General features: G+C 53.0%; 1 protein-coding gene across 1 annotated transcript; it reads left to right on the plus strand.

Moving 5' to 3' along the window:
• The first annotated feature begins 927 nt into the window (after positions 1 to 927).
• Positions 928 to 20946, plus strand: LOC122391522 (uncharacterized protein K02A2.6-like). Its single transcript, XM_043385532.1, has 3 exons — positions 928 to 1158; positions 2074 to 4458; positions 20860 to 20946. Exons 1-3 carry the CDS (start codon positions 928 to 930, stop codon positions 20944 to 20946), a joined length of 2703 nt encoding a protein of 900 aa, XP_043241467.1.
• Positions 20947 to 25567: the final 4621 nt, after the last annotated feature.

Genomic DNA, 25567 nt, shown 5'->3' on the forward strand with positions numbered 1-25567 from the left:
GCTACTGGAGAAATGCCCCATTGAAAACGTTCAGAGCAATGCCATTTTGAATATAAAGTACTTAGTTGACGATTTCCATACTTATGGAATGCAGTATCGTAGTGAAATAAATGTGCTTTATGAGTTGTGCAGATACAGGACCAATGGAATGTAGCGAAAGTTGTCATGGATATTTAAAAGGGGGTCGTTTTAGTGGCTCGTTTAGATGTTGCGTAAGAATGGAGTCCTCTTTTACACATACCTTCTAAGTAAAAACCTACTTGTTGTGTCGTGAATTTAGTTGCGCTGTTCAGTGTTCGTATCAGCTGCGCCAGAATTGTGCGAGGTTGCTTTGTTATTTTTAGGGAAGACCCAAGCCGTGTCAGCTGATTGCAAATTCCGAACCGGCGCCAAGGTGATTTGTAAAATGTAGACGTTTCATGCCCACGCGTTGTAGTCGTGCTTAGTTTCTTATTTGATAGGCACTACGATTGTAAGAACGCTCACCGCCCTCTCGTCTCGTGTTTAGTCACCGGCATCGGCCCACTACTAAGTCCGGGGTGGACTTCCGGTAATGGCGGCGTAGGCGTTGGTCACGTGGGTTTTTGGCATCTTGTTGTGCGGCGGCCAGAATACATGTCCGGCAGTTCCGGTGATTGTTTTCGGCCGCCCGCCTCTCACGAGGCCACAGTGAAGAGGTAACACAACAAATTGGCGACTGAGGACTTCGAACAGTGATTTTTCACCATGGATTTCGCGGCGGCTCCCGCGCCGTTTTTGCCCACCGCTGGAGCTGAGCCGGCGATTCCCTGGCCTCGGTGGGTCAGGATGTTTGAGAACTTTTTGTGTGCGGTCGGAGGTGACGCTTTCCCTCCCGCACGTCGCCAAGCTGTCCTCCTGACTTGTCTAGGGACGGAGGGGCAGCGGGTGTTTGAGAATCTGCCACCCATGGAGAAGCTGGAAAGCGAGGACGACTTCCAATGGTGCCTGCGCCGCCTCGAGGCCCATTTCGCTCCCAAACAGAATGTTTGTGTTGAGCGCTACCGCTTTCGCAGCCGGGGGCAGCAACCAGGTGAGACCACCAGCCAGTGGGTCTCCGTGCTGCGCCAGTTGGCCAGCACGTGTGAGTACGGTGCCCAGATGGACGAGTTTATCAGGGACCAGGTGATTGAGAAAACCGTGAGCTCTAAGCTGAGGCAGCGGCTTCTCATGGAAGGGTCAGGTCTGACTCTGGAGAAGACCCTGACTCTGGCCGACACCTTGGAGTCTGCTGAACGAGAAGCAAGGGTGATCGAGGGACCAGCCGTGCCTGTGCCTGTCCAGGCCCTGCAGCCACAGAAGTTTCAGCGAGGGGGGTCCAGACGCAGACGCTCCGGCCCGGTCCCAGCCCAGCAGCAGGAAGGACGGCAGCAGCTTCCGCAGGGGAGGCAGCAGCAGCCGAGACGGCAGCAACCACAGCAGCAGACAGCAGGCCCTGAGTGCTGGGGCTGCGGGCGCCCTGGACATCGCAGAGGTGACCGCAGCTGCCCAGCGTTCGGTAGGAAGTGCTCCAAGTGCGGTAAGACCAACCACTTTGCCCAGCACTGCGGTGCTAGTGTGGTTTCTAGTGTCCAGGTGCTAGCTGTTGGGGCTAGTGCCGTGCCGCTGACCCTTGATGCTGAGGTAGAGGGGCTCAAGGTAACTTTCACTGTGGACTCAGGGTCTCCAGTTTCCATCCTGCCGAGGGACTCTGTGCAGGGTGATCTCGGGGCAGCCGAGGAGAGCCTTTGTGCCTACGGGGGGAGCGTGCTAAATGTGCTGGGGGTGAAAAGTGTTCATGTGTCATGCCGGGGGAAAACAGAGTTGGTCAAAGTGTATGTTGTGCCGTCAGGACGCGCTCTGATGGGCCTTGACCTGATGGAAGTGTTTGATGTTTGTATTGTGGGCAACCGTGTGTGCAGTGTGTCCACCAACCCCACCTGTGTGTCCTCTCCTGAGCCTGCCCAACCCACCAGCCCACCTGACGAGCTACCAGCCTCTCCGGGGGCCCAACCCGCTATCCTTGGGTACCAGCACCGAGTGACAGTTGACCCAGGGGTACCACCAGTGCGCCAGCCACTGCGCCGCCTGCCTTTGGCTGTGCTGGACGCAGTGAATGCCCGGATTGATGAGCTGGAGGCCCAGGGTGTGATTGAGAAGGTGAGCGCGTCTCCCTGGATCTCACCACTGGTCGTTGGCAGGAAACGGGACGGTGCCATCCGCCTCTGCGTTGACATGAGGAGGGTGAACCAGGCGGTCATCACGGATGGTCATCCTCTCCCGAGGATTGAGGACGTTCTCGATCGGCTCCGTGGTTCGCTGATGTTCTCCAGGCTGGACCTGAAGGACGCGTACCACCAGCTGGAGCTGCATCCCGACAGCCAGAACCTGACCACGTTTGTCAGCCACAAGGGTTTGTACCGGTTCCGCCGTGTAAACTTTGGTCTGGCGAGTGCCGGCCCTTGTTTTCAGAGGGTGATGACGTCGATGCTGGAGGGCATCCCCGGGGTGGAGGTGTACCTCGACGACATCATCATCCACGCACCGTCCCAGGCGGAGCATGACGCTCGCCTGAAGCAGGTGCTGCGGCGGTTGGAGGACCACCGTGTGAAAGTGAACTGGTCCAAGAGTGCCACCGGCTGCCGTGACATTGATTTCCTCGGTTACAGGATCTCAGCGGCCGGTGTGCAGATCGACCCAGGGCGGATCAGTCCGCTGCTGGAGGCTCCAGAGCCACAGGACGAGAAGGGCCTCCGCGCCTTCCTGGGAGCCACGGGCTACCACGCCCGTTTCATGCCGCGGTACTCGGACCTGGTCGAGCCGCTGCGAGCTGCGCTGCGCGCTGACAAGTTCGAGTGGTCGCCGGCGCTGTCCAGCGCCGTCCAGCGCGTCAAGGACGCCATCCGTCAGTCACCGGCGCTGGGTATGTTCGACCCCGCGCTCGCCACGGTGCTGACGACCGACGCCAGCGACGTCGGAGCAGGCGCGTGTGTGACGCAGATCGACGCCTCGGGGTCGCCCAGGGTCATCGCGTACGCGTCTAAGTCGTTCTCTCCGGCCGAGCGTAACTACTCCACTGTGGAGAAGGAGGCGCTGGCCGTGGTGTGGGCCTGTGAGAAGTTTCGCCACTATCTCTGGGGGCGGAAATTCACTCTGCGCACGGATCATCAGGCTCTGTGTACCATTTTCGGTCCCAAGGGTTCCACGCGCGTCGGGCGGCGTGTCGCGCGGTGGGAGGCCCGCCTGCTCGAGTTTTCTTTCGACGTTGAGTACGTCCGCTCGGAGCGGAACACCGTGGCCGACGGCCTGTCACGGCTGCCGGTAGCCGAGACCTGGTGGCCGGATGATGACGATCTCCAGATTGCAGCTCTGACGGTGGCAGCAGCCATCTCTGAGGAGGAGCTCAGTGACGCCTCGGCGGCCGACGAGTGTCTCAGCGTCGTCCGTGGGTACGTGTCCGGGCAGTGGCCCCGCCAGAGGGACGTTGACCCCCGAGCAGCTGGTTTCTTTCAGGTACGGGACGAGCTGTCCGTACATGGCCAGCTGCTGCTCCGCGGTGACCGGCTGGTGGTGCCAGCGGCGCTGCGCGAGCGCGTTCTGACTAACGCGCACGCGGGCCACCAGGGGGTGGTCCGCACAAAACAGCGGCTTCGTGAGCGTTTCTGGTGGCCGCGCCTGGACCGGCAGGTGCGTGACCTGCTGAAGAGCTGTGAGGTCTGCTCTCAGCACGATGGGCACGTGCGGAGGGAGAGGCCGCCCCTCCAGCCCATCCCACTCCCAGATGGACCGTGGCAGCGCCTCATGGTGGACGTGATCGGTCCCATGAGAGGTCCGTCGTCTGAGCGCTACGGCATTGTGCTCGTCGATATGTACAGCCGGTGGCCGGAGGTCGCGCTCTGCCAGGACGCGACGGCAGACAGTATCTGCCAGTTCCTGGAGACAGTGTTCGCTCGCGAAGGTGTGCCGCTGGAGCTACTGTCAGATAACGGCCCTGCGTTCCGGTCGGGCCGACTCGCCGAGTTTTTGGGTCGCATGGGCGTCAAACAGACGTTTAGTTCGCCCTATTCGCCGCAGACCAACGGCATGGTCGAGCGGCTGAACCGGACGGTTAAGGAAGCCATCCAGTCGGCTCGCCTGGCGAGGGAGCCGCGCTCGACGTTTGTCAGAAAGTTCCTGGGTGAGTACCGGGTCACGGTCCACCCGGCGACCGGAGTGTCGCCCTTTGTTTTGATGAGGGGGCGGGAGGCGCGGACGATTCTCGATGTGACCCCGTCCGATGTGACCCCGTCCGGCCGTGCTGCCGAGGATCGAGCTGTCCGGCAGCATCACCAGTCGTACCAGGAGACCTACAGGGCCCGGTATGACCGCACCGCCACGGCCGCCCCGCGATGGGAAGCTGGCGACTGGGTGCGAGTACGGAAGCCCGGGACGGGCCGGGTCGAGGGGCAGCGCTCTGTGCAGGTGAGCCGCAGGACCGGTCCGGTCAGCTACAGGCTGGCCACAGGTGAGCGGGTGCATGCCAGGCGCCTGGTACCGGGCCGCCCGGGGGAAGCTGATCGCGAGGTGCCGGTGACCTTTTACCCAGTCGGGGGCGAGCCCGAGCCTACTGACCCAGCCCCTGTGACCGGGGACCCCGCTCCTACCGTTGATGTGTGTCCCGAGCCGCCCAGGGGTACCAGTCCTGTCCCAGCGGCGCCAGTCGGTGCCGCCCCTGACGAGCATGCGGCCCCGCGCCGCAGCCGTAGGGTGCGTAGGCCGCGGAAGCGTTTCTCGCCGTAGGTTAGGCGAGTTTGCGCGTGTACAGTTTAGCTCAGCACCGTACCTGTGCCTGGGTGTTTTCATAGGGTGTGTTTTCCCTCAAAGAGAGGGGTGGTGTTGTGTCGTGAATTTAGTTGCGCTGTTCAGTGTTCGTATCAGCTGCGCCAGAATTGTGCGAGGTTGCTTTGTTATTTTTAGGGAAGACCCAAGCCGTGTCAGCTGATTGCAAATTCCGAACCGGCGCCAAGGTGATTTGTAAAATGTAGACGTTTCATGCCCACGCGTTGTAGTCGTGCTTAGTTTCTTATTTGATAGGCACTACGATTGTAAGAACGCTCACCGCCCTCTCGTCTCGTGTTTAGTCACCGGCATCGGCCCACTACTAAGTCCGGGGTGGACTTCCGGTAATGGCGGCGTAGGCGTTGGTCACGTGGGTTTTTGGCATCTTGTTGTGCGGCGGCCAGAATACATGTCCGGCAGTTCCGGTGATTGTTTTCGGCCGCCCGCCTCTCACGAGGCCACAGTGAAGAGGTAACACAACACTACTCCTACATGGAATGACGCCATCCTTCTCCGCATACCTGAAATAAGAGGGTGTTGGTGTGAGAAGTAGAGAAATTCCGTTAGGGCCTTATGTATTTTCAGCAGAGAGATGTTATCCGAGGTCATTATAGCGTACTACGGTCTGGCCGCCCGGTGCTTGGCGCCTATTAGCCGTCGCTTTCGGTCAGCCGATGCTTATCTCAGCGATATATTTCATGGTTAGCCCGGTTCCCATGTCATTTCCTTGTTCTTTGCGTCACTAAGCAGCGGTTTAGCCTGCTGTTTAGCCACGGACCTTGAATTGCCGAGTGGATTGTTCATTGTTCGGTTACGCCCGCCTGATAGCTGCCAAGGCTGACTGTGCTGCCGGTATACGTGACTTGGTGCATTGAGGCAGTGCGCAATGCCAGGGACTGGGCGTCACAAAATTTATGAGGTCTTTTTATTGTGATGACTAATGATTCAGTTTGACAGCTATGTAGCTAGGGAGTGAGTACCCAATGCCCAAACAGTTGATGAGGTTTTAGTTTGATAATTTCTATCAGCCAACATCGTACATACTTGCCAATGCTTGGCCATTAGATGGAATTATTTTTCTGCTTCAGGAGAGCTGCTAAGGAATCGCCCTCTAGTGCTTCGTTCTGTTGTTTTTTTTTTTTTATCTGCTCTATTGAATAAATGCTCAAGTAGCCCCACTACGACAGGATCATTTCCTGAGTTACATAGCTGGAGACGGGCTCTTTTCAGGCATCGGGAGGGGCGGTGGCGAGGAATGTGAAGCATTTGTGACAACCCCAGGTCTGGTTATGAGTGACAGTCTGTGAATTGGCACATGGCAAACATTTCAGAACCCTTTTAGCTCGATGGGCCTTGCGATCGGAGTGAGAGACATGCCAAACAGGGAAGAGAATGTATGGGAAGTCTGAGAACTGGCCGAGAGATGAAGACGAAAAGGACAAGAAAGATGTAGGGTGCTGGATAGAAAAAGGACGAGAGGAGAGTGCAATAAATACATATATGGCGTGTCTCAATATTCATTGGACGCATGAAGAAAACCAAAGAAGGACAAAATGAGATGGGTTGAAGAGTGGGATTCAATCAGCATGACCAAAATTTAAAGGGTCCATGGACCTGGAATCGATATCAATTATGGATACTCGATGTGAATCATTGCCAGTAGGTACAAGAAACTGGTATGCAAATGTCTTGTTATTTGAAGTTGATTCTAATTGCATTAATTGCATTAATTGCAATTAATGTGCATTAATTGCAAATTTGCAACATATGAACCGATCCTTTAGTTGCTCAAACATCAGCCCAGCTTGACCCCATGGACTAAGTATATGTGTGGTAGGTCTGTAACCATCCCAGGCTGATCCGTCAGTGAGTCATGTGTTAGACCCTATCTGACGAATGCCTGTCTCTAAGGCCACTCAGTGAACCAGCCAGCTCCAAGATCAATGTTGCCGCCTCACCATGCTGCCAGTGCCACCACAGCCGTTCGCCGCATCGCACAAGTCGTGACCTGTTCAGCAGTCCGCTCTTCGCTCGACAATGACTCACGGACCACAGTACAACACTGAGCACCAAACTGGTTTGTGTGTTTAGCGCTCCCTCGAGCGTGATGCAAACTCGGCTCAGGTGCAAGCAATGGCCTGATGTCGTCGAGTTACATACAAGACCTGGTGCAAGTGTTTTGGCGCTGGTCAAGGACAAACAACGCTCGGCGGTGGACATCACAGATCCGCCTGAAAGCCCAACCGTTCCGCCTCAGTTTTGCACAAGGTCATCGCAGTCAAAGAGTCGGTGTTTCGTTTTGTAATTACACCAGACAGAGTGGCCATTCTGGTCGGTATATATGTCGGTGCATAAACACCGACTCGTTGTCACGGATGACGCTGTCGTCGACATCCCGAGAAGGCCGTTTGGCTGCAGCTGCACTCCACCTAACGTCGCGACGAGCCGGCAATGCATTTTAAACATGACATCAGCACGACGCGACGCGACGAGACGAGGCGCTAGCCATAGGACTCTGCTACTTAGGAATCCGCCCCTCTGGACTCCGGTACTTCGGGCTCCGTCATGGCGGACTTCGTCAGTCGCTGACAGCGGACTCCACCATGGCGGAAGCCAGATGTGCGAGACATTTGCTCACTCCGAGCTGACATCCAAAACGGCAAAGCGACTGTGTACAATTCAGTACTCAAACCTCGACTAAAAAATCGCCAGCTGACTGCAAACCATGAGACCAGCGGACCATTGGACCAGCGGACCATTGGACCAGCGGACCAGCGGACCAGCGGACCAGCGGACCAGCGGACCAGCGGACCAGCGGACCAGCGGACCAGCGCGAGCGTATCGGCGACACCAGTGTGCCCATTCCGCATTCGCCACGGCCCACGGCTGGCTCCTCGCCGACCGTTCAGCACGGAAATGGTCCCCTATTGTGTTGCCTAGCGTCAGAGCGCAGGCGAGCCGCGCGGGAGGTCGGCTCACCGCTCAAAACAGCTCGCGGTCGCAGTGTGCGGCGGCGGCGACAGAGTCGCGAGCGCGACCCGCCGAAAATAGCGGCGGTAATTGCGGCGGTGGAGGCTGGTGGTGGGCAGGTCGGTCAGCCTTCCTGGAAGGCTGGGATCGTCAGGTGGCCAGCGCCGCTCATCCATTCATGGGCTCTTCACGTCAGGAAAGGATGCGATTAGAGCTCTTCTGGTGAGTTATTCTGGGTCATGCGATGGTGCAGACGTGCGGATGTGGTGTTGGACAGTTACCGCCACCATCGCTGTCGTTAAAATCATTACCAGCACCACCGACAGCGACACAGCGACCGTCACGGTCACTGCCCCCGGTTATTGCCACAATATTACCAGCTGGAGACTATCATTGGTCAATTACCGCCACAGCGTTATAGCCACCATCGTCACTGTCAAACAACACTCCGAGCATGTCCATTTGCGCTTGACATCATCATAAAAGTCACACAATGCTACTACATTCTACTTTTTTTTTTACAAAACACAACAATCTGTATTAATTCAGTAGATGATTATGATCACCTACATCCAAATTGGCAACAACATTAGTTCGTCCTAAGCCACACTTGTCACTTAGATCAGTGTTCGCTACCACTTTCAGTCACCACCACCATCACCAGTCACCATCACCACCGCACCACGTCCACCGTTCCCTCATCACCACCCAGCCGAAGGGAGTCTCCCCATCGACCGCGACGGCAGCTGGAAGTAAATAAGCCCGCTGCTGGGCCCAGTGTCAATAGCCGCTGTGGAGATGAGACGTCGCCAAGAGCGACGGAAAGTGACGATATTTGACGCGTCTCGGTCACGACAAGAGCTGCCAATAACCCCGGCCGGCGAGCGCGGCGCACTGCTGACGAGAGTGGCGCAGTGGTGCAAGGAATGCCGCGATGGTGACAGAAGGGACGCTCAGGCGGCGGCCGAGGCACAGTTGGTAGTCGGGGCATGTGTAGCGTGGCTGCATGGCGAGGAAAATGTGTCGACCATGGTGGTCCGAGAAAAAGGATGGGCTCCAGCCGGTCTGATGAAAGCCCTGAACGATCATGGCGACCTCTCATGTCATTTCTTGGTCCGTCTTCGCGTCTCGAGATGGCCAGCGTTGCGAGCGAAAGTAAGAGCTTCCTGGTTTGGGCTCATATCCCTGCGTCGTTTGGTGAAGGCTCTCCAGGGATTATTCAAAGTTCAAAGGTCACAGCTCAAAGGTCAGCCAGGGGTCATCGCGAGGTCAGCCGTCATTTAGAGGGCCGGACACGTGGCACGCATAACTCGGGAGCTGGTGACGTTTGACAGTGAAGACTGGAAGTCCCGCACTGCGCTGGATCAGCTGCCGCAGCTCTGCAGCTCCGAGAGTCTGTCCCAGTATATAGCTGTGCTTACAACCATAGTTCTTCTCAGAGCCGGTCTGATTGTTCGGTAGCCGCGTAACTAAGATGAAAGTGAACGGAGGTCGGGCGAGGCCGGGTGAGGTCAACGGAGGCTCGATGGGACCGGGTGAGGTCGAACAGAGAAGGGCGAGGCGCGTCCTAATGTGAGCGCTGACCCCGACCAGACCAGGGCGTGTCATAGATTCACTGGCCAAAGGGCCTGCTGACATGAAAGGAATTCGATTAGATACCGACCTCAAGGCCGCCACAAAAACTGGTAAGGAATGGAAACTGACAACTATTTCGTTTTATATTTACAGACGTGGTTTAATAAGAATGTCACATTTTTACAGGGCTTCCGTATCTTTCCACCATATGCTCTTACATTCGGTTACCCACTCATTTCAATTAAGTTATGCTTCTATCAAAATTCCCCTCAGAAAAAATCCAGAAGCACTGTATTTCACCCGAGCCCTCACGAAGCCATCGCGATCGGCGCCCATCCCGTACCCGGCGGTTGGGCAGTGGGCAGGGTCGGTCGGTCGACCAAGGTCCCTCTCACGGGCCGCCGCCCGTGGGCGCCCACCCGGCCACGGAACTCCCTGCCGGCCGTCCCAAGGCCCGGACGGCTGCGTCAAGGCTGCACTGTGCACCGTGCACAGTGTGTGCACGGCCGTGCGCCGCACCCATCCCGTGCACGGAGCCTGGAGTGGCTGCGCGCGCCGCGGGAGCCGGCTATTTGCGGAGTGGTTCTGCGAAGTCGCTCTGTCCACTCCCACGTGAGGTTGTTATGGTGGGTGGGGGGGGGGATGGGACCCGTCTGATGGGGTCAACAGCTGATGTGGTAATTGAGCTGAGGTCAAGGGCGGTGGTTTGGATACCATCAGGTGGTTTTAAACCCTCAGGGATTTAAACCAGCGTAATCTGTATGCAGTCCATCTGAGTTGGATGCCATCAGGTGGTTTCAAACCCTCGGGGAGTTAAGCCAGTGCACTGACCCATGACTCCGCACAATCGATAGCTTATTAAACAAACACACCAAAATTTCCTAACAAATACTTTACTTCGTGATATAAGCGGGTCAATACCTTTTCTGCTATTGAGTGTTATGGAGTCTTGATTTGTCTGTCTTAGATCTTGCTCAGGCTATTTTCTTGAGCCGTCTCCCGGGACTGTCTCCCCGGACCATCTCCCCTGCACTGTCTCTCAGACCGTCTACTTTCATCACCTCCCCGGATCATATCCCTGACCGTCTTCCTGGACCGCCATCTTATACCGTCTCCCTAAGCCGTCTACCTAGACCGTCTCATTTCATCATATCACCGGAACGTTTCCCTGGATCTCCCTAAATCACCTCCTTGGAACATCTCCCCACGCCGTCCCCTAGGTCGACCGTCTCCATGAACCGTCTCTCTAAACCATTTCCCCAAACCGTCACCCCAGACTGTCTCCCTGTCTCCGCGGTCCAGCCGGCGGACCGACTCCCCGTACCGTCTCCTCAAACCTTCTCCCCGTCTCCCAAAACCGTCCCCCGTCTCCCCAGACCGTCTCCCCGTCTCCGCGGTCCAGCCGGCGGACGCGCGCCGACAAACGGCCGCCCGTCTCTCAGTTTCACTATCACGCTCGTATGGTAATTTGTCTGCTGGCAGCCACATGAAGGATGGACCGACGAGCCTGAATTGCAACCGACCCCTGTGGCAGGCTGCCGGGGAGAGGGGTCACAGCGAGAGAGGGGGCACAGAGAGAGGGCGGGAGCTGCCGCAGCAGGGAGGCCCAGCCGCAGAGCCGCCGCCTTCAGGGCCGACGGGCCGTGCACTCTGCAGCTGGCTTCCTGGTCCACCTCTTCCTGGTGGCTGTGAACATGGTGATGGGTATGTAGTCTCTCAATATACCCTGGGTGTGTCAACGTGCGCCGATCCACCGATAAGGGCGGTGGCCTGGTGTGACCTACGTGAGTGAGTGTCTGGTATTTTTTTTCGTAATAGAGCAGTGCCACTGCTGAAATGTCAACAGTTTGGTGTGGTATAAAATGACTTTGGCATTGTTATATTCAATGAAATAGTGAATGATGGCAATGTCAAGCAAGTGATACATTGGTGTCATTTTGAGCATCTCATTCATCGTGATGGTTTGCATCTCAACAGCTATGTTCAGTCTTCAGATGGGTTATCTATTTTGCAGATTCAATTCGTCGATGTTGAGAAAGGCTTGCTATTATCCCATCAGCGAATAACGGCACATTTATTATCTTTATAGCGTTGCTCATTGTCAAGAGCTGGAAAAGTCAATGCAATGTTTGATGCACAAATTTGTGGCGTCCAAAGCACTGGAGAGTGGAGACTATTAGAGCTGTGATTTGTTGATTTTTTTTCAGCAAATTTACCGTGCATCTGATATGTCTATTGTCTATGCATTTTAGCACGATTGACATTAGATTTGAAAATAAATAGAAACAAAGTCGCACATCGGTACTCCTCAGCATTTGACCCAGACAACGACTGGGGACAAACGTATAAAATCCAGATGCCGTGTTCACCGTACATATAACGCTTCCATGTGTGTCCTTGATAACACTGCCCATCAAGTAAAGCACGCACCAGCGATTTAGTATCGTCACATAAAGTGGTAGATCCAGACGAAACCACACAGAAGTGATCGCTGTAGAGAGTCCGATTGCACCGATAACTTGATAGAAACGCGTGGGAAACGGATAAAAGAATGTGGAAATGACCGGTCGTGATGTGATCCTTAACCCTCGCCCGCACATGGGGGGGTGGTTGCCACCCCCCCCCCCCAGGCAGTCTTTCTGCTCTGCACTCAACATTTTTAGAGCTAGAAGGCTGATTTTTCGTATAGCTGCTCGTCTATCCTTTCTTGATGTCCACTCAAAATTTCAAGTTTCTGTGTTTTTTGGTTTCGGAGATATGACCTTGTTTTTCAGGTCATGTCATGACCCAAATGGCCGATTCTCAACATCTTGCGTTTGCCATGGGCCTTGTGAGCTTTTGACACCCTGATTTCGGCCTTTTTTGCCAGTCTTACCTCCCACCTATCATGGAACATGTTGTTCGACGATGTACAGGGGTCAAGGTCAGGGTCAAGGTCAACCTAGGTCATCTAAGATAATTGCGTTTTAGGCAAGCTGAATTTACTTTTTGTGAAGTTTTTTTACTGCATTTTTGGCGATACTTCAGTTTTTTACATTGAGGTAGCACAATTTTGATGATGCTTCACTGTTTCTCCTTGGTCAATTACATAAAAAACAGCTTCAAAACACTTTGATTCGCAACATTTACCGAAATATAATAAAGAAACCACCCTATCGTCAGCACGCTACGTCAACTGCCACGACGCAAAATGGCGACGCTGTTTTGCCTCTGATGCGCCAGATATGTAACCTTAAGTAATTGGATACGACTACTAAATACAATATGCCGATAATAGACTATTTTCCTCCTAGGGGACACTGGGAAATCGGGGTTTTCGGGTGAAGGTGATTGAGAAACGTGTTTGCTAGCGACGCGAACCAATGATGTGGCCTTGGCCACAAATAGGGGATATCTTAGGTAAGGGTAAATGGAAAAATGTTAGGTTAAAGAGTTCTGGAATTGTCTCCAGGCCGGCCGAAGGCCGGCCTGGAGCCTATTCCAGAACTCTTTAACCTAACATTTTTCCATTTACCCTTACCTAAGATATACTCCTTTTCGTCCCTAGCGCACAAACCCCTGGAAACGTGGTAGGTTAGGTTAGGTTAGGTTAGGTTAGGTTAGGTTAGGTTAGGTTAGGTTAGGTTAGGTTAGGTTAGGTTAGGTTAGGTTAGGTTAGGTTAGGTTAGGTTAGGTAAGGTTAGGTTAGGTTAGGTTAGGTTAGGTTAGGTTAGGTTAGGTTAGGTTAGGTTAGGTTAGATTTGGTTTGAATCTAACCCCCCCTCCCCCACCCAAAAACCCCGATTTCCCAGTGTCCCCTAGGATGAAAATAGTTCTTGTTTCAGGATATTGTATTTAGTAGTCGCATCCAATTCTTTTAAATTACATATCTGGCGCATCAGAGGCAAAACAATGTCGCCATTTTGCGTCTCTGCAGTGTGTGCGTAGCGCATCAAAGGTGGGGTGATTTCTTTATTATATTTCGGTAAGTGGTGCGAACTTAAGTGTTTTGAAACTGTTTTTGATGTAATTGGCCATCGAGAAGGAGAAACGATCATCAAAATTGTGTTTCTTTAATGTAAAAAACTGAAGTTTTACCGCATTTTTGGTAAAAGCCTCTCAGATCATGATTTCATGTGATATGGACCCAAAAACAATCGGTGCACACATCAGTATACACACAGACACACACAGACATACAAACACATATAATTGACCTTGACCTAACTTGACCTGAAATGACCTCAGCAGCAAAATTCTGGTCGGATAGTGTGACAAAGAGGTTCTAGCTGGCTTGGCACCAGAAAACAGCATCGTCATCGGTATTTGATAAGCAGCGCACTTGATATCCAACGGTGACCCAAAACAGCAACATTTTTTAGTTTGACCTGACCTGGAAGGTCAATGACTGACCTGAGAAGGTAAAACTGGGTATCATTGGATTCGTCTCTTCCCAAAGAATCTTTTTGGTCTTTACTGCTAAGCTCTATCTCCAACAGGAACGAAATGGCGCGGGGGGGGGGTGGCAACCACCCCCCCCCATGTGCGTTCTAGGATGGGAAAATGGCATGTGCGGGCGAGGGTTAATGGATAGAGGTAGCCTCTCTGAATCTAGTGGACGGAGATCGCTATGTGATGGAGGCAGTTATGGAACATTGGGTCACCAGCTAAACTCGAGCTCGCCCAGACCTGGGATAAGGCTACTACATTTGATGGTCTGGTACGATGTAACACTGGGGAAATAGCAAAATATTTATGGGTATGTAAATTGTATAATTGCAAGCTTGAATGACAGTATATTGCCGGAAGATTATCCGACCCTATGCAGGTCACTAATCGACACTCAGCGGAACGTAAGGATGTCAGCTGTATTGAAATTCACCCGAAAATATGTATATGTGAAAAATATGGAGGAATTTTGATCGAAACATTGCTTTTAATTTTTTGATTTTACTAGTAGTACCAAATGATGTATAATTGGCTCGACAAAAAATCGTTTTACAGAAGGTTAACCATGATAAAAAACGTATGATTTAATTTTGTGCATGTCATGGCCTGCGCTGTCATGTGATGTCATACGCCAGCGCTGAAACTGAATAAAGCTCCAACAGCATGCTCGGATACCGGTCGGTGAGGCTTGAGTGAACAACTGCGATCTTAGAAGACAGCGCACGCACACCAAACCTAATTGGATTTATTATAACCAAAGCAAGCTAGGAAGTCAGGCTAGGTTGTCAAAATCTATCTTCGGCCCTTCAGTTTTTCATGGTTGATGTCCTCCCATCTTTATTTGATGTTGCACTGTTGGTGCAAGGCAAGAGCCTTGAGCTCAGCCGGTGCATGAACAATGGCCAGTTGGGCTTTTGGCAGGACCACTCGCGATCGCCTGTAAATCCAGACAATCCGTCTTACACCACTGCAGTGCAGTGGCTAGATTATATTTTGGGGACTAGAAACGGTTGGGTAAATCGGCCACTTACGTAATGCACACCAGCGACAGCCCAACTATATTCCTCGCGATGTCTGCATTTGTGAGTCGGCGGCAGTGACACAATGCACACATAGAGTGAGTGAGATGATTACTTATGGGTTGCGTATGAACGACCTGGCCTCAACTGGAAAACACCTATAAATATATCTGTATCTTGAGGAAGCTGAATCTTGAGCAAAAACGTGACAACTTTTATGATGAGCAAATACGCAATTGCAGGTAAGGTCTGAAGGAGACTTCAGGCTTTACCTACGTCCTGCAGGACGCCGTCACTCGTCTTTACCACTAATCTTGTCATCATTTTTAGCTCATCTTTTCCCATCACGCCCCTAATTCTAGCTCAGCCCATTCCACGTTCTTCCGTCATTCCCAGCCTTCCAGACATCCCCTCCCATTCCATTCGTGCAGCAGCTCCTCATCCCTCCATTCGACTGCCAGCTTTTAAAAGACGAGCGGCCACAACCCTCCTGGAACAATGGTCGTCCTCGACGGCTAAAATACTGCGCCGGCGCACAATGCGACCTCTGCAGCGCAGACCTGTCATCTGCCCCCCCCCCCCCGTCCCCCCTGGCGGCGCCATGACGTCACCAGGGCACCGCTGTTTGACAGACTGTCAACAGCGGGCGCCCGCCGGGCGCGGCGCCGACAGGCCGCGATTGCTACCGGTTATCGCATGGCGCGCGCTGCGGCGACCACGTGCCCGCCGCCCTCAGCAGTCAACAGCGCGTGCAGGGTGCTGTCTGGCCGGTTGACAGAGGCGCTAATACTGATGTGTGGGCTGGTATGGTCCTTATTTAGCGATGTAAAAACAGTCAGTGATTTAAAAATATTTGGTTGATTTTCAGCATTGCCGCTAACAAGGAAACTCATCTACTCTGATCGCAGATGACCTTAAAACCGACGCTGCATGGCCTATCTGTCTCTAAATTCCATATATAAAAGGTCATTCTATTTTGGTAACGGATGCATGCGTTTTGTGACCGGCAGGAGCGAATCTTTTAAGCCGAGCCATTTCATTTATCGGTCAGTGATGGGCGTCATTTCGCTACTGTCATGATCTTGGGTGGGCCGGACTGAGCCGGTGTGTTTTGAGCTGACCAAAGAAGGGCAACGCGTCGAATCACCGGTGGTTGAGCAATAGGTGTGTGGTGTCACGGGGATCTAGACAAATGTATGTGACATCGCCGCATGTTAGGCTCAATTTGTTGGTCATCGTACATCTGCCTGCGGCGTTACTTGCAAAAAATGCACGAGTTATCCGACAGGACGTGTTTCACATCAATATTGCTACATCGTCACAACGTGGTCTCTTTTCTTAGCAGGCATGGGCACAAACCCAAGGACAATTTGCAAAATAGTTATCAATTGCAAGTAGCATGTGCAATGACTTTCTTTTGCCTTTACTTATTCGTAGTTTATCTGTAACTTTTCTCGTGAATTGGGAGTTCTGGATTTGCGTTAACTTTACTTGATTTGTAATCCAGTTGTCGTTTCCATCTTGAGGTCAAGTAGGTACTTACCTATTTTTAGGAGTAAGGTGTGCTTTGACTGGTTTTAGCTATTGATATCTCCAAACGAAATGTTAGCGAATAATTCCGTAGCGTAGATCAGGCACAGTAGATCAGGCACCAGCGCCAGCAAAGGTCACTCGATCCCCCTCGCAGCTTAGCGCCCATTCTCACAGGGGCCATTTCATCAGTGTCCATCTGCCTCATGACCTTCCATTGACCTCCCGTCGAGGCTGAGCCCCGGTGGACCATTCTTCTCCTGTCACGTGACCAACGCTATGAGTCCGCCCGGCCATTCTGCCGGTGTCACGTGTCGGGAACGGGGCTGAGCCGGGGGTCATCCGTCGCGGGCAGATCGCGGTATTTGCTGGAAGCCCGGGCTTCATTCATTCAGTGGCCGCCGCCGGAACTGGCCTGCACTGCCGGCCCGGAGGAGGTAATTATAGCCGGAGGGATCGCTGGGCTGGCCGGCCGCCGCGGCAAGCTGAATCGGTGACCTTTGACCTGAGCGGCGCAGTGGTCCGGCCGGCCGGTCCGCCGAGGGTGGCAAGTGGGCACGGGGGGGGGGGGGCGAGGTGAGTGTGATGTGCAAGGGAGAGGAGGAGAGTTGCTGGGGTGATGCTGTAGGCATTTACAGGTGAGCGAGTCTTTACATGAAGTTATTTGTGTTTTTTTTTTGCGTTGGCTCGTGAAAAGACGTTCGTGATTAGTCAGATAGATGCGCACATATAACGTCCGATAAAGCTCCGCTCCGTGTCCAGCCTTGAAACTTTGGCTTGTGAGCGGGCGGAAAGGACCTTATTGGGCCCGTCCAAACTCGAGAATGGGCTATTGTGACTCGGCAAATGTTGCCAGAGGGCTGATGTAATGGACTTGCGCGCCTCGCCTAAAAACAGTGTGATTAAATCTGTGCCGTATGGCTCCGAGACATGCTAGTGGCGCCCGGGGCAGCGTTGGGAATAACAACGGAAAAATCCTATTACCCAGCTGAAGTGATTTCGCTTTCACGTGCCGCGTGCCGCGCCGGCCTGGGCATCTTAGTTCTCCGAGACACCAGTCTGGACCTATCTTCCGCTTCTTCTTTAGGCTATCTCAGAGCACTGGGATCAAGCCTAGATCCCTGAAGACATTTGCAGCTTTCTGAAGTGCAGATTTCTCGCTTCCAGTGCTCACGATTCCAAAGCTATCGATTTCAACGGCTTCCACGGTAGATCACTTGATGGGAGCTCCCTCTCTTGCCCTCCCTCGGTTCTTTTTTCTTAGTTCTGCTGCCCTTTTATCCAGCCTGCAGGATACCAGTAGATTTCACTCCAAGCTCATTCATTCCAGTTTTTATCAAAGTTCTCTTGGATCTAGCTTTATCAATCCAGGCAGATTTCATTCCAATTGCATTCCGTCACACTTTTTTGGATTCCTTTCTCCTTTACCCCTTCTCCATCAGTCCTTTTTTCTTAATCGAATACCTCCGTTATCATACAAGCTTTGTAGACCCCATATAAAAAACCTGTTCACCCAAGACGAGTTGAAAAAAGTCAGCTCGTTCCATTCCAGTTCCATCCATTTACGTTTCCGGCTCCAACCTCCCCTTGAACTCACCTCTTGAACGGCTCGGAAACGGGCGGCACTATTGCAGATGACGGATTGGAGGTCTTAGCGGCGCTTTCCTGGCCTCCGAGATGCGAGTTACGAGCCATATCGCTCTCATCCAGGCTGCAACTCGCCGGCCCACTGGTCCGTGACAGGCCATTGCGCCACTTTGTCACGTCAAACAGTGCAACAATCGGCCGTATTGACTGACGGCTCACGCATAAACACTGGCGCAATCTACGTCCCGTGGCTGACTGCTATAGCCCGGCCACAAAAATCTCCAAAGGTGGCGTTTTTGGTAGCGGTTTGTTCCAACTCACAATGTCGAAACAGCGCCGTTTATGATCACGAACGTCCATCGCGTGATAAGCCGTGATGTTCCCTCCGTAAACACAAAAGCCGCCGCGGCCTTGTCAGCTGTTCCGCAGCAGTGCGGTTCGTTAATCCAGTCGACCAAGGCCGCAGACTCGGTCGGCTCCGGACCAGTGAAACTGTCCCCGCTCCGGACCAGCCGCCTACCTACCGCCTAACGCTTAACGCCTAATGCCTAACGCCAGACGTCTGATGACAAACGCCTAACACCTAACGCCTACTGCCTCCCACCTTCCGCCTTCCGCCAAACGCCTCTAGCCTATAACTGCCCCTCCGCCCTTCGCCTCCTGCCTACTGCCTTTCGCCCACTGGCCCAGAGCCTCCTGCACCCTGCGTTCAAGCTCTCATGTCCTTTTTCTGATCCTGTACCTATCCTGCTCTCCTGTCCTCCTCCCTGTTCGTCCTGGGTCTGCGTGTCCTCCCACTTTCCCCCACCCCTGTCTCAGACAGTGGGCCGATCTTTGGAGGCCGATTTCAGGGGCTGGAGCGCCCGTTATGGCCCCGGCCATCTGATTCCAGCCCGCTGATAGTCGTTACCGCGATTGCGCTTACCTCGTCCCTCACCTGTGGAATGGGGCTAGGGCGTGTACGCGCTTATCGCATGTCACTGATGTGCCAGGAACTGGTTTTAGTTATTTTATTTGTTTTTTTTCCTCAACTATCCTTCATCCAAGGACGGTCGTTCCCAACTGTCGTTTGAATAACTACTGAACTGGGACTAACGTTCAAGACACAACATAATGGGGAAGCTTTATTATGTACGCACCTCCATTTAGGCATCGCATTTTTATTATGATTCGTTTATTTAGCCATTAATTTAATCAATTATTTGAATATTTTCTATTAGCATGCCAGTGATTGTCACAACAGGCGATTACTGTATGCCTGGCCCATTCAAATACATTAGCCAGAGGGGTGTGGTAATAACTGGTGTAAGCAAATTGACCACGGTCAAAAATGCATTACCAGAATGCACTTAAGCGAACATTTTGGAATGGTCTCGTTCCTAAGTCGGCTAAGAGCTTCGGTCCAGAAAATAAATTTATCGTTGGCATACAGTAAAATACATACCAAACTCGGCCGGTGATAAATTTTCAAGACCTCAGTCCTTACTGATTTTTGAACTCGGCCTTCGGCCTCGTTCAAAAATCCAGTAAGGACCTCGGTCTTGAAAATTTATTTACACCGGCCTCGTTCAGTATTATATATTACCGTATTATGCAGCACGCCTTTCGGGGCCTATTGATTCCTGTGATGGCCTGTTGTCCCGTGCTCATGTGAAGGACCTGGTCAGGTGTCTCCGTATTTGATGCTTCATTTTGGATCTCGTGATCTCCTGTTATGTCTTCCTGTCTCGCTTATTCCCTACCATGGTTTCCTGTCTCCTGTCCTGTGTCCGGTCTCCTGTCTGGCTATGTCTCCTTTAAAACCTGCCGTCTTGTGAGAGCCCGTTGTCTCTTGCCGTTGTCTACTGTCTCCAGATTAACTCATTTCTCCTTGAGGCGTCCTATTGTCTCTCACTTGCCACTTGTCTACTTACGGATACATTTTCACTGAGTGTATCCCTCGTCTCATGTCATAGTTCATAGTAGAGTTGCAAAGTTTTGCCAATGGGCTGCTACCGGCACCGCCCCGCCCCACAAAAATTTTCTGGGATACCGGCATGCTACCACGCCCCAAGCAAAAAAAACGCCAAATTACCGGCATACTAAAAACCTGCATTCTTGATTCTGGCTTAACCCCTACATGAGATGCCACATTTTGGCAATTTCAGTAACCGCCCCACCCAGCAGCCACCCATTGTCCAACCAAAACTACCAGCAGCCTGATTTTGGCTGTTGGCCCCACAAATACCACAATTTTGAAACTCAATTCCAGTCTACAGCTGTTAAAATATCACCTGTAATCAAAGAGGTATTGCCTACAAAAAAGCATTAACACATTCATCAAAAAAGCAAGGACAAAAAGAACTTGAATTAGGCACAGAAATGTGTTTCTGAAGACTGCACAGTGAGCAGCAATCACATTTACCACAACCGTTCTTATTTTCCACATTCTCCTAAAATGTTACAGGTACCAACCAAATAATGAACTATAGTCACAAATCACAATATAAAAAACTACAGATTCGGCCATGTTGAAATACCGGCATGCTACCGGCAAGACATGCCAGCTACCACGAAAAAACCTGCGGTAGTGAAAAATTACCGGCATGCCGGTAGTGCGGTAGGGAAATTTTGCAACTCTAGTTCATAGTATTTTCTGCCGGGAAATTGTGTTTGCCGTCAGGTCTAGCCGTCTCCTGTCAAGTCCTGAAGTCCCCTTTTAGTGTCAGTTGTCACACCTCCGCACGCCTGTTGTCTCTTGTCGGGGTCCGTCGTCTCCTAAAGGCATCTCGTCTCGTGTCTGCTCCTCGTGTCATGCTGTCTGCTGTCACTGTCCGTTGTCTGCTGTTAGCTCCTGTTGTCTTCTTTAATTTCTCGTTGTCTCTTTTCGGCGTCCGTTGCCTCCACGAGTGCCGGTCTCCTGCTGTCTCCTGCCGTTGTCCGTTGTCTCCACCAGACTCCGGTGTCCCTCTCGCCGCTTAGCTGGACAGTCTCTGAGTCGGCCGATCAGCTGATCAGGCCAGAACCGGCCCACATCAGCTGATCGGGCGGCGTTGGAGGCCACTAACCCGTCCCCGAACTGGTCCCAGTGGCGGCGGCCCCTCCTAGTCCGCACCCGCTCACAACCGGATCGCAGTGGGCATTGTCGGCCTCGTTCAAAAATCCAGTAAGGACCTCGGTCTTGAAAATTTATTTACACCGGCCTCGTTCAGTATTATATATTACTGTATGCCAACGATAAATTTATTTTCTGGACCGAAGCTCTTAGCCGACTTAGGAACGAGACCATCCCAAAACGTTCGCTTAAGTGCATTCTGGTAATGCATTTTTGACCGTGGTCAATTTGCTTACACCAGTTATTACCACACCCCTCTGGCTAATGTATTTGAATAGGCCAGGCATACAGTAAAACTTAGTACCAATACCTACCAACCTACAACCTATTTGGATCTTTCATATACTTATAACATGCTGCTGCTTCTGCTAACATGCTGCGGAATGCTGGTTGACATGATGGAATGCTGGTATGACAGTGTTCCATGTTTCAGAATTTTAGGTGAATAACCACACATGATGGGGAAAATGTTTTCATCCTAAAAATATGACAAGTGGCTTTATTTCATCTTTGCTAAAAAAAAAATGTCAAAAGTTTGATTCAACAGCCAGCTGCCAGGTTACGCATGACTTGACAGTTGATGCATCTACTCTACATCATTTCATTTCAGATCCTGTGAAGGTTCTGACAAAATCTGAGGTAAAAATGGCATTATGCAGTTTTGCGGAAAGACTAAATCAATCTCATTTTGTCTTCAGATTTTTTTTTATTGGGACACCCAATTGAAATCCAATTTTAGAACACTGTGACACCATGCCTGTGTGCCAAGTAAGAGGAAGGGTCTACAAGTATACATCAAGCTAACCAATTATGGACAAGTTGAGACTTGAGTCATGAGCTCTTATTTGTGGTTACAATACCTTCAACTGCATGATTTTGCACAACTTCCATACAGGCATCCAGACTGGAAAAGGTTCAAGTCCATACTTATTCTGGTGCTTGAATATGGCAGTTCAAAGATGGAAGGCATATGATGCTACAAAATGAAAAAAATAATTCAACTTACAAAAAATAGGTATTCATATCTATCCTAAACTAAACTAACCTAAACTTACCTAACCTAATCCAACCCAACCCAACCACCCCAACCAGCCCAGCCCAGCCCAACCCAGCCCAGCCCAGCCCAGCCCAACCCAACCCAAAACCTACAGTCTAAAACCTAGAGCTAAAACCTGCAGCCCAAACTGGAAAACATCCATATGGTACGCCGGACGCCCGTGAAGCCGTCATGCGCCGAAGTTCGGCGCAAGCTATTTTGCAATTTGCGCTGAAATTTCTGCATTATTTGCGCCGAAGGTTAGTGCCCTTTTGCGTCAAAATTAAGCCACTTATACAAAAAGCACGTTTACATCTGCTGGCCAAGGTTTTATAAACCAGACAGAACGCTCTGGGCCTTAACCACTCCTGACTCCCATGTTTGAGCGTCCAAATTAGTTGATGTTTCCATGGAAGCTGAATACCACAATACGTGTAGCGCACTGTAGCATCGTGCCGTGAAATAAGGCTCGGGACGGAAGTTCCGGGGTCACAAAAATTGGTGTGGCGGTGTTGTCGCGGCTGGCGGGCTCCAGCAAGGGGTTTAAGTTTACGACACCACTCTTGTTTCAGGAGAGGTGTCAGCGATTCGAGACTACTTGGGCATGCGGGCAGCGGGGTCGGCGTGGCTGCCTGCGGCTGCGGCCACACATCTTGGCGTCCTGGAGGCGGAGATGCTGATGGTGGCATGAGTCATCACTGGCTGCCCGATTTCCATGCTCCAAGACTCGCCGTGAGGGCCGAGGCGGGCGTCGTGCCGATGGAGAGATGAGGAGGGATGCGCTGGCATCGCGCCTACTGGCGAAGGCGCTCTCCCTCCCGTCGGAGGACCCGCCGCGTCGTGGCGGAAGCCCCCCCCCCCCCAACCGTGACTGAAGTCAGTGACCGGCTGGAGAGAGCGCGGGGGAGCGGTGTGGGACCACTGGAGTGGCGCTGCCCGCCGAGGCGCGCTTATCCACGAGACTGCCCCCGTAGACGCCAACAGACGGCGTCACGGTCCACCTGGACCTGCTGCCGATCGGGGCGTCCGCGACAGCGAGGAGGAGTGCTGCGGAGGCGTGACTGGGAGCGCTCCCCCAGCGTGCGACGTGGGCCTGGGTCGACGGGTCTGCGACCGGGGGAGTAATAGGAAGGCGGCGCTGGGGTCCTCACCGAGCACCCAGACAGTACAACATTGGTACTGCGGGAGGCGGCGGGGAGGATTTGCTCCATTTACCGATCTGAGATGGTGGCGCCCAAAACGGCAAAGCAACATCTCCTGAAGCACCCGTCCTTCGAGGAAGACCCCATAATCATTTGCTCCGACTCGCAGGCGTCGCTGGCGACGCCACGAGGTGGACAAGTGGCCCAGACACACCCCCCCCCCCCCTCATCCCCTAGGTGCCGCCATCTGGGAGTATATGATGGCCCTAGTGGCTGTAGGGGGCCGAAGAATCCACCATAGAAGGAGGGCGGCGATAGCCCGATTAAGCTGGGCGTCCATTGGAGCCTCGGCTCTATCATGGGCATTGGGCAAGGACTCTGCGAGCACCCCCGTCTCCTCCATCTTCGACGGCACTCCAGTCAGAAAGCTGTCCCCACCCGAGTTTCCCAGCAGCATGGGCCACATGAAACCGAACAGCGCCGAGCCGCTCGACGCTGAGGACCAGGCGAGAGTAACAGTGAAAAGGTGAAACGCTCGAAACGGCGCGCGCCGCCGGCCGAGGGCGCCGAGCCGGCCCAGGCCGGCTGCGGGTCAAACAGAAGCCGTCTCCGCGGCGGCCGCCCAGTGACAGCGACTCGGACTGACGTCGAGGCACCGCTGCCGCCTCCGCCGACCAACCCGCCGCCTAGCAAGGGCAGTTTGAAGGCGGCTGCGCCGGTGAAGGTGGCGCGGCCTGGCAGGGGCCGCGGCCGGCCCACTCCCAGCTACCCGTCCCGCGAGGTGCTCAGTACCACCGACTCGTCCGATTCTGAGGCAGCGCCGTCGGCGGGCCGCCGCCAGCAGTGACGACGACCGGCTGGCGGCGTTCGCGCGGGACTTGTCCGACTCCTGGTACTCGGACTTGCCGCCCAAACTGGACGCCGGCGGCGTGAGCACCAGCAACGCCAATAAAAAGTCCACCTTCATCCGGCTCTTCTCGCACCGTGTCAAAAGGACTACGCCGCGCGGCCGGCCGGCCAACTCGAATGAGCTCAGCGAAGGGCACACGTCCCCGACGGCGGCACTGGCGCCTCCCGCCGCGCCGCTGCCGCCGCTCAGCCAGCACAATGGCGTGCCGGTGTTGCGCTGTCGGATCGAAAAGCGGCTCGTGCAGCGGACGGACGGGTGCGGCCCGCGCGATGAGCCGCCGCCGCACACCGAGCTGCGCCGCACGGACGTGAAGGTGGAGCTGGCAGCGGCCTGCTCAGTCCCCTCAACGGCGTCGACCGGCTCTCCGGCGATTTGCGGTCAGAAACGCCGCCGCTTCTGGGACCAAGGTGTCAGAGCGCGGCGCTGCCCGTGAGACGTTAAGTTAGCACAGGCAATGTCGTCTGCACTCCTTGCAGTTCATGTTGAATACACAACCATGTTGCGAAGTAATAGGCGCCGGGTTTTTCAGTTCATAGAACTTTTTCCCTGGCTATTACACCCCACAACCGAACACTGACACCTTGCACAAGTATGACTGTGTGTATGAATGTTAATAAATACATGAACCAATGTTGTGTTTTCGGTTCCAGTACCTTCTTTGGGCACCTCGGCAACAAGTAAGTAATCCGTTAGCTTTGCCACACCTAAGATAGGCTCCCACGTTGTTATTTGCTCCCGGGTTAACATAAACTTTGCATAAGTTTCTTTGTTAGTTACGTTAGTTACGTTAAGTTACGTTAAACAGTTACGTTAAACAAACTTTGCATTTGTTTAACGTAACTTTTGCATCCCGGCCAAAATTGCCGGTTAACTGTCCCACCGCTCGAGACTGGCGCTAGGCTGGCCGAGCAAAAAAAAAAAGTTTGTCCGCGGCTTCGTCTTATTCGCAGCTGCTGGACACGGGGGAGGGGGGAGGAGGGGCTGCATCGGACGAAAAGCGGGCTCTGGTATTAACTGGATTTTTTGCCAGCTGGCGCCGTATGGTGGCGCTAGCAGAGCTTCTTACATATCAATGCTAGATATAAAAGAATGAATATTTACCAATCAATTTTTCATTTAAAGCCATTTGAAATATTTATGTCCATCCTACTACCGCGCTTAGGTATATCTAAAATTAAATACCTTTCGTGCGTCGCCAGCTGGCCAGCCAGCTGACGCAATCCAGCTTTTACCAAAGCCCCGAAAAGCGATGACCTGAGCCCTAATATTGGCTTCACCACACAATTTGAGCCCTCAAACTGGAATCAGGTGAGCTCGAAAATGGGGATCAGGCTGAAAACTGGTATCATAGTGAGACTAGTTTTAGAGCTTGACACCGATAATGGGTACTGACTGAGCTCTGTTTCTGCGATCAATGATACCGATTTAAGGGATCGTATGAGCCCATGTGGCGCTAGCTCA

Source organism: Amphibalanus amphitrite, unplaced genomic scaffold (genome assembly GCF_019059575.1).
Source record: "Amphibalanus amphitrite isolate SeventyFive unplaced genomic scaffold, NRLGWU_Aamphi_draft 000442F_arrow, whole genome shotgun sequence".
NCBI lineage: Eukaryota > Metazoa > Arthropoda > Thecostraca > Balanomorpha > Balanidae > Amphibalanus > Amphibalanus amphitrite.

Coding starts and splice junctions, on each gene's coding strand:
- LOC122391522 (XM_043385532.1), top strand. CDS start 928: ATGGAGAAGCTGGAAAGCGAGGACGACTTCCAATGGTGCCTGCGCCGC. Junction 1,159..2,073: donor ACCAGGTGATTGAGAAAACC/GTGAGCTCTAAG, acceptor CCAGTGCGCCAG/CCACTGCGCCGCCTGCCTTT. Junction 4,459..20,859: donor AGGGGCAGCGCTCTGTGCAG/GTGAGCCGCAGG, acceptor TGTCTCCACCAG/ACTCCGGTGTCCCTCTCGCC.